We start from the raw sequence: 7,894 nt of genomic DNA, 5'->3' as shown, positions 1-7,894 counted from the left end.
TCCCTTACGAGATGTTGTGCCAAAAGCATTACGTTGTTACAGGTGTCAAGCGTATGGGCATGTGGCAGCAGTGTGTAGGAGGGAGGTGTGAGCTGTACGCTGGATCGGGCATGAGACAAAGGAATGTGTAGCATTGGGGAAAGTAGTGGTATGCGTTAATTGTAGGGGTGCCCATGGGGTTGGGGATCAGAAATGTCCAGTGCGAGAGAGGCAGATTGAGGTTTCCAGGGTTAGAGTAGAGCAGAAGTTGTCCTATGCTGAGGCAGTTCAGAAAGTAGGGGGGGATCCCGAGAGGAGTGGTGTGAGTAACAAGTGATACAGTATATGTTTCAGTAAGATTAGATTTTTTGCATTTATAGCAATGGTTATCAACTGTACTGCAGGGGTGGAACATAAATCACAGACAATTGAGGTTGTGGTGGCAGCTGCAGAGAGGTATTTGAGTGTGCAAGACCTGATGTCAGAAGAGTTACAGCGTGTGATAAGTGGTCTGAGGTAGGACTACATATATTTAAATAGTGGAGTGGGTGGTGGGTTTTTAGTGACTGTAGGGTCTTTATTTTTGTATTCTTATTTTTTTAAAGCAAAATAAGGAAGTTATACTCCAGTCTAGTAGGTGACGGTAATGCAACATTTTATTGGACGCCAACCGCCCTTAAACCTCATCGAAGAAGAAGAAGTGGCTAGCTTTTCACAGGTATGGCGCGAGACAGCAAGTGCACTGGAATCTGTTGAAAGCAAACTGCGAAGTGAGAAACGAGAGAGAGAGAGAGAAAATGAAGTTCCTACACACGTGGATTAATTTATATCACTGTAGTTATTTTAAAGCGATTCTGCTTGTCGGGCGGCTTTAAAACTAAATCATAAACGTTCGTTGAGTTTGACTCTAGTGGAGAAGCTTGCTATGCTCACGCACACAAACAAATGACGGAGAACAACCCGCTGAACGTGCTGAGACGGTGCACACCTATCGACGGAGAACGGACGAATGACATGGGAAACATTTTAGAAACACCCTTTTTTCGTCTAATTTATTATTACACAAGTTAAACTGGTTGGAGATCAAAGACGCTAGCAAGCTATATTTCGAACGTTTCGATAGATCATTTGTAAACGGCACCCCCCTCCCATCCAGGATAAAACCATAACATATATGATCAGATTGAGGAATGTGCGGCGTTAAAAACATTTGACACGTCATTAAACCGTATAGACACGTCATTAAACCGTATAGGAGTATTTTAGTCTCTACCAAAAGCAGCTTCCTCATTATCTACAGAACTGTCAACAGAGCTAGCAGCAGTTTGTCGCTTTGTTTACCTCGCTACTGTAGCTAGCTAGCTAACGTTTTGAGAGCAGGCTGCACAGTTGGATGGATAACGTTAGCTAACCTAGCTACAAACTAAACGTGGTGCCACCACTGGTGGGTAATGCTTGCAGCCCCTCTGTATGACAACCACAGCTGTTGGTTGTTGGGACGAGCAATTTGAATTGGTCCTGATTTATTTGACTGGCTGTTAGGAAAGCTTCCAAAGAGCGAGTGCCAACGGGGTCGTCCGGTTTTCAGCCAGTCTTCATTGCCACTGGGGTCACCATGGCACAGCAGCAGATGCCAAGCTCTCAGAAGGCACTAATGCTTGAACTGAAGTCTCTCCAAGAGGAACCAGTGGAGGGTTTCCGCATCACACCAGTAGAAGAGTCTGACTTGTACAACTGGGAGGTGGCCATATTTGGACCCCCCAACACACTTTATGAGGGAGGATACTTCAAGGTGAGGGAGAATTTCTTCTGCAATACACGTGATCTGGGACCTATTGCTAACTAGTCTAGAGTATAGAAAGTATTAATAAAATAACAAGAATCCAAACAGTAGCGTTACTTATAGTATATACAAACACACTTTTTTGTTATATGTAGGAAATCCCTGTACCCCTGCCTAGAGAGCAGTGTTTCCCAAACTTGGCAGACCGCTTGTAGCCTTTCCATAGTTTATTTGACCATATAAATTAACATTGCAATATTTTACGTTACAACTGAGTCTTAAGCTGTCACCCAGGAAGAACTTGCCACAACCCTCCAGTGGGTGTCAATATGCGACACACTATTTGTGAAAAGCCAAAGTATTCCTTCCCGCACACATCACTGACTTTCATTTCCCAGGCACACATGAAGTTTCCAGTTGACTACCCCTACTCTCCACCTACTTTCCGTTTCCTCACAAAGATGTGGCACCCCAACATATATGAGGTGATGTATACCACATTGTATGTTTGTCTTGATTTTATGTGATTTATGTGTTTCTGGGTAATTGTTGGTCTTGCTGTGGAGAGTAACTTGCTGTTTGTCTACAGAATGGGGAAGTGTGTATCTCCATCCTTCACCCCCCTGTTGACGACCCACAGAGCGGAGAGCTACCCTCTGAGAGATGGAACCCCACCCAGAATGTCAGGTAAAATACTCCGTATGAATACATTCCAAATGCACTGTTAATGCTTCAAAATGAACAAAAGGTGATGTTAGCTGATGAGTTTCTCATAGAACAAAAACGTATAAGATCTCCTAAGCCTATGGTTACCACAGACTCTATTTTTGTAATTTATCCAAAAACCCTTGACAAACCCAATTTCCCCTTAGGCTTTGGCCAACAAGCCATGGTGGAGTTAGCCTCCGGTAGTGCCTTAAAAATACACCATTTGATTTTTATTTAACTAGGCAAGTCAGTTTAGAACAATTTCTTATTTACAATGACGGCCTATCCGGATGACGCTGAGCCAATTGTGCGCCGCCCTATGGGACTCCCAAATATGGCCAGATGTGAGAGAGCCTGGATTCGAACCAGGTACTATAGTAATGCCTCTTGCAATGAGATGCAGTGCCTTAGACCGCTGCGCCACTCGGGAGCCCATTACTATTGCTCTCTATACAGTGCATTCGGAAAGTATTCAGAGGTCTTGACTTTTTCACGTTACAGCCTTATTCTAAAATTTTCCTCATCAATCTACACACAATACCCCATAATGACAAAGCGAAAACAGGTTTTCAGACTTTTGCAAATTGATTTAAAAATACAAAACAGAAATATCTTATTTACTTAAGTTTTCAGACCTTTTGCTATGAGACTCGAAATTGAGCTCAGGAGCATCCCGTTTCCATTGATCATCCTTGAAATGATTCAATAACTTGGAGTCCTCCGGTGGTAAATTCAATTGATTGGACATGATTTGGAAAGGCACACACCTGTCTATATAAGGTTGACAGTGTATGTCAGAGCAAAATCCAAGCCATGAGGTCAAAGGAAGTGTCTGTAGCGCTCCGAGATCGGATTGTGTCAAGGCACAGATCTGGGAAAGGGTACCAAAAAATATCTGCAGCATTGAAGGTCAAAGAACCGTGGCCTCCATCATTCTTAAATCACGATTCAATCGTTACTCCTATAGGGAACCTGGTACCATCCCTATGGTGATGGATGGTGGTGGCAGCATCAAGCTGTGGGATGTTTTTCAGTGGCAGGGACTGGGAGACTAGTCCGGATCGAGGAAAAGATTAACAGAGCAAAGTACAGATCTTTGATGAAAACATGCTCCAGAGCGCTTAGGACCTCAGACTGGTGTTAAGGTTCACCTTCCAGCAGGACAACAACCCTAAGCACACAGCCAAGACTGCAGGAGTGGCTTTGGGACAAGTCTCTGAATGTCCTTGAGAAGCTGTGCAGCGACGCTCCCCATCCAACCTGACAGAGCTTGAGAGGATCTGTGGAGAAGAATGAGAGAAATATAGTTGTGCCAAGCTTGTAGCGGCATACCTGAGAAGACTTGAGGCTGCCAAAGTTGCCTCAAAGTACTGCGTGAAGTGTCTTAATACTTATGTAAATGTGATATTTCAGTTTATTTTTAAAACTTTTGCAAACATTTCTAAACCTGTTTTTGCTTTGTCATTATGGGGCATTGTGTGTAGATTGATGGGGGGGGGAACTATTTAATCCATTTTAGAATGAGGTTGTAACAAAGTGGAAAAAGTCAATGGGTCTGTATACTTTCCAAATGCACCGTATACCTAAAAGTTGAAGAATGGTGCGCAACATTTCTCTCAGTACGTACTGTTGTAAAACCTAGCTAAATGTTTAATCAACTGAACGTACCACTGACATGCCTAGTGAACACGGCCCAGATGTACTCACCTGTGACCTTACCTGTGTACTGTTTGTATATGAATATGTATTTTCAGGACCATCCTACTGAGTGTGATCTCTCTGCTGAACGAGCCCAACACCTTCTCCCCGGCCAATGTCGATGCCTCTGTTATGTTCCGCAAGTGGAGAGACAGCAAGGACAAAGAGTATGCTGAGATCATCAGGTACCTAAAATTCTCTCTTTTAACACGCAATGAAAAACAGCAATATACTCCTTCACACACATGACTAAACATGGAAATTCAGTGCAGTCAATCACTTAATTTTCTACCTGGAATCTTACTCTTTCTCTCAGGAAGCAGGTAGTGTCCACTAAAGTGGAGGCGGAGCGGGATGGGGTGAAGGTCCCTACCACGCTGGCGGAGTACTGCATCCAGACCAAAGTGCCTTCCCACGACAGCAGCTCGGACTTGCTTTACGACGACCTCTACGATGATGACATTGAGGAGGATGACGAGGAAGACGAAGATGATGCAGAAGCTGGGTGCCAGATGGCCGGAGAGGAGGGGAACTGCTTAATTGACGAGGAAGACTCGGGCAACGAAGAGTCATGACCTTCCTCCTCTCGCTTTTTATCCCGCTCCTCCCCACACCCTTCCTACCAGTGACTCTGCTGCAGCCTCCTCCTATCCTTACTTTCTGATTCCTTACCACGTGCGCACACACACACTCTTGCTCGATCCATCCCATTCTTGACGGCTTCCCATAGCACTTAGCATGCCCATATTCTATTAAGGCGCTCTACACCTGAAGCAGGGATTTTTAACAGCTTTATGGGGGTCAGATTTAATGGTTTTATTATGGCATTTCTCTTATTCAGCCATTTGAGGGGTCAGTTTTAAACAGTTCAACATAATCACATGCTTTATAATGACACCAATCTGGCTTGTATGCTGTCTACCAGTGTTGCCAACAATTTTTTTGCGAGAATTCCTATTGGCTGCTTGATTTGTCGCCAGATGATGTTTTGCTGTTACCATGACATTTTCTCCCCAGCTGCACACCCCCTCCCCTTATGCTTCTGTACCTGTGTGTGCGGTGTTGCTGTGAATTATTTTGCATAGGCAGCTTTTCTCACTTTTGTTTGTGGAATTATTTAGTGGGAAAAGTCACTAAAGGGTATCAAAACTCATCTCCAAGGCAGCCTGAAAAGTAGCTTAATTTGTCGCTAGGCACTTTGACAAATAAAAGTTGCTGTGGGGGTCTGAAAACTGACTGAATATAGCGACTTTAAGTTGGCAACACTGGTTTCTACCCCTCCCAGGGTTAAAATACACTCTCAAACTAGTTCTAATTCCGTTGTGTTAAACCAAATTGTATTCAAACGTAAAACCACAATTTAAATGAACTCTAATTTGTTCTTAAGCTATGGAACAGGGTGGTAAGATGCACTCAACTAACATACCCCTCTCTTACTCTCTCACACATCAGTTAAATTAATAAACAAAAAACTTACTCTTTCTGTATTGCCCTGGCATGGATCTGAACACCAAAAGGACTATTTTTGCTTGGTTCCTCATATTTCTCTGAGTCATCCACTCAATCAAAGATCGCTAGCAAATAGGAAGGGTTGGGCACTGACTCCCAACATGCATCTCTTTGAGTGGATTCATCTCAACATGCATATTTTCAACCAGAGACTGTAGAGAAGCAATCTCTGCTCCAACTTCTGAGGTGAAATGCACCTGAAACTGATAAAGGGTTTCTGAGACTGATAAACTGATAAAGGGTTTCTGAGACTGATAAAGTCTCACGCCTGATGTCACTAAACTCTTGTGCTCTCAAACAAGATGCTTCCAAATATTGGTACGGTACCAGCGATGGATAATTTCCATGGGGACTGGACTGGCGACATGGCGTTGTTTCCTTGGTGACTGATTTGTAACAACCCATTCTTTCTATGCCTATGGGGGACTTGAACACCAGGAGTGAATGAGACAAGTGGACCCCTCCACACCACAGAGCGTTGGATCCAACAAACTGCTCTGCACAGAAAACAGCACTGAGAGAGGCAACACTGCTGTTTCAAGTAGAGACAATTTGTTCTGTTAGTATTTGCTGTAGTCAGTAATCTCCCGTTCAAGGTTTGATGAAAACATCTCTTTACCCAGAAACACAGACAATGAATGCTGGATCACCATGGGAAGTGTTGGCCATTCCATAACTCTTTGTTACAGCTGAGGTTTGGGGTGTGTCACCTTCCTCTACTAAGGGTGTGTATAAGCAACAGACCTGGGTTCACATACTATTTGAAATCATTTTAAATGTCCCAAAAGTGCAAACCCAGACTTGAAAGCAAACTATTTGATTTCGAATAGTATTTGAATGCAGGTCTGATGAGCCAGACATTGAGGTTACAAATGCTTGGGTATAATGGAGTGAACTGAAAGCCACTTAATGTCTTTGATTTTTCATTTGAGTTTGGTAGTCCTCAAGTGGTTCCAAAGTAAATGTGATTCATGATGTTTTTGTTGCCAAAGAGATCTCCTCCCAGTGCCAGTCACAGGCCCTTGACCACAGATGGGTAATCATTACATAGAAAAGCATTCCGTTTGGGGACACGTAGAGCGCTTCATAACCATTATGATCATTTATTAGATATCTCAATTATGTTTAATTTTAATTTAAGTTCAATAATCGCTTAGAGACTTTGGGCTTGATTCAATCAAATGCACAGGGCAATATTTATGCAGTAGTATGTAGGCCTAAACATAGTGGGTAAACAAAGATATTGTGTAAACATTGCTAAGGCAGGGTGGCTTGGATCCGGCCCTTGGTGTCTTTCAGCTAATGTTATGTGCTTGTTTTTCGGAGTAGAAAATTCACCTTGTTTTTCATGGTCTAACTGAACTTACGTCATGAACGTTGACTGAATATAAAATAAGCTTTCTTTTGTGAATCAAAGGCTTTATATTTGGGTTGTTTGTTGCACAAAGTCAAATAAATACAGAGAGCACTGGAAATTGTCAAAGCTATTTCAAAGTGAGAATTATTTTTGCCATTAAAAACATCCACTTGTTAGATATTTGTTTCAATGAAAAAGAATACGCATTCAAATGAAATGCCCCCCCCCCCCCAAAAAAAAAAGTTTGCTGATAAAAATCGGTGGGGTGAATGAGAGAAAGTCTGAAGATGGAAGTAGGGCAATCGAGTCTCAATCGCAGGTGTTTGTAGCATTGAGCCCCTCCCATTACTGATCTCCCTGTGTAGCACAGGAGGCTACTGAGGGGAGGACGGCTCATAATAATGGCTGGAATGGAATGGTATCTAACACATGGAAACCATTAGTTTGATGTGTTCGATACCATTCCATTTTTTCCGTTCCAGCCATAACAATGAGCCGGTCCTCCACAATGAAGGTGCCAGCAGCTTCCTGTGGTGTGAGGTGAGGCTCTCAACCTTCTAGCGTCTGTCCTTTTTCTTTGCAGCCACATGGGCCTGAAAATAGAAAGTTACAGAGTTAAGAGCCATAAATGCTGGATATTCCTGTATCAACAGGTTCAACTGTATAACAGTGCAACAACAGGCTTCTTATTTTTTCCTCGCAGGACTCTCCAGAGTGATGAAAAGCTTCCCTTCCTCTGCTTTGCTGCAGATGCGATGCTGAGGTGATCACCGGGAGAGAAAACGTCTGCGAGGGCTCCAGGCTGGTAGCATCAACTACACTGAACAAAAATATAAACGCAACATGCAACAATTTGAAAA

The 7,894-nt window shown here is 43.1% G+C and overlaps 1 protein-coding gene across 1 annotated transcript; it reads left to right on the top strand.

The window, feature by feature from the left end:
* Positions 1 to 613: 613 nt before the first annotated feature.
* Positions 614 to 7,160, top strand: LOC109895688 (ubiquitin-conjugating enzyme E2 R2). The gene is made up of 5 exons (XM_020489587.2): positions 614 to 1,771; positions 2,161 to 2,247; positions 2,352 to 2,449; positions 4,225 to 4,353; positions 4,485 to 7,160. The coding sequence occupies exons 1-5, from the start codon at positions 1,595 to 1,597 to the stop codon at positions 4,741 to 4,743; spliced, it is 750 nt and encodes a 249-aa protein (XP_020345176.1). The 5' UTR covers positions 614 to 1,594; the 3' UTR covers positions 4,744 to 7,160.
* Positions 7,161 to 7,894: the final 734 nt, after the last annotated feature.

The sequence above is a fragment of the Oncorhynchus kisutch genome, linkage group LG8, assembly GCF_002021735.2.
Source record: "Oncorhynchus kisutch isolate 150728-3 linkage group LG8, Okis_V2, whole genome shotgun sequence".
NCBI classification, from domain to species: Eukaryota; Metazoa; Chordata; class Actinopteri; order Salmoniformes; family Salmonidae; genus Oncorhynchus; species Oncorhynchus kisutch.
The sequence above is the reverse complement of the archived record's forward strand: the minus strand, read 5'-3'. Positions and strand labels throughout refer to the sequence as shown.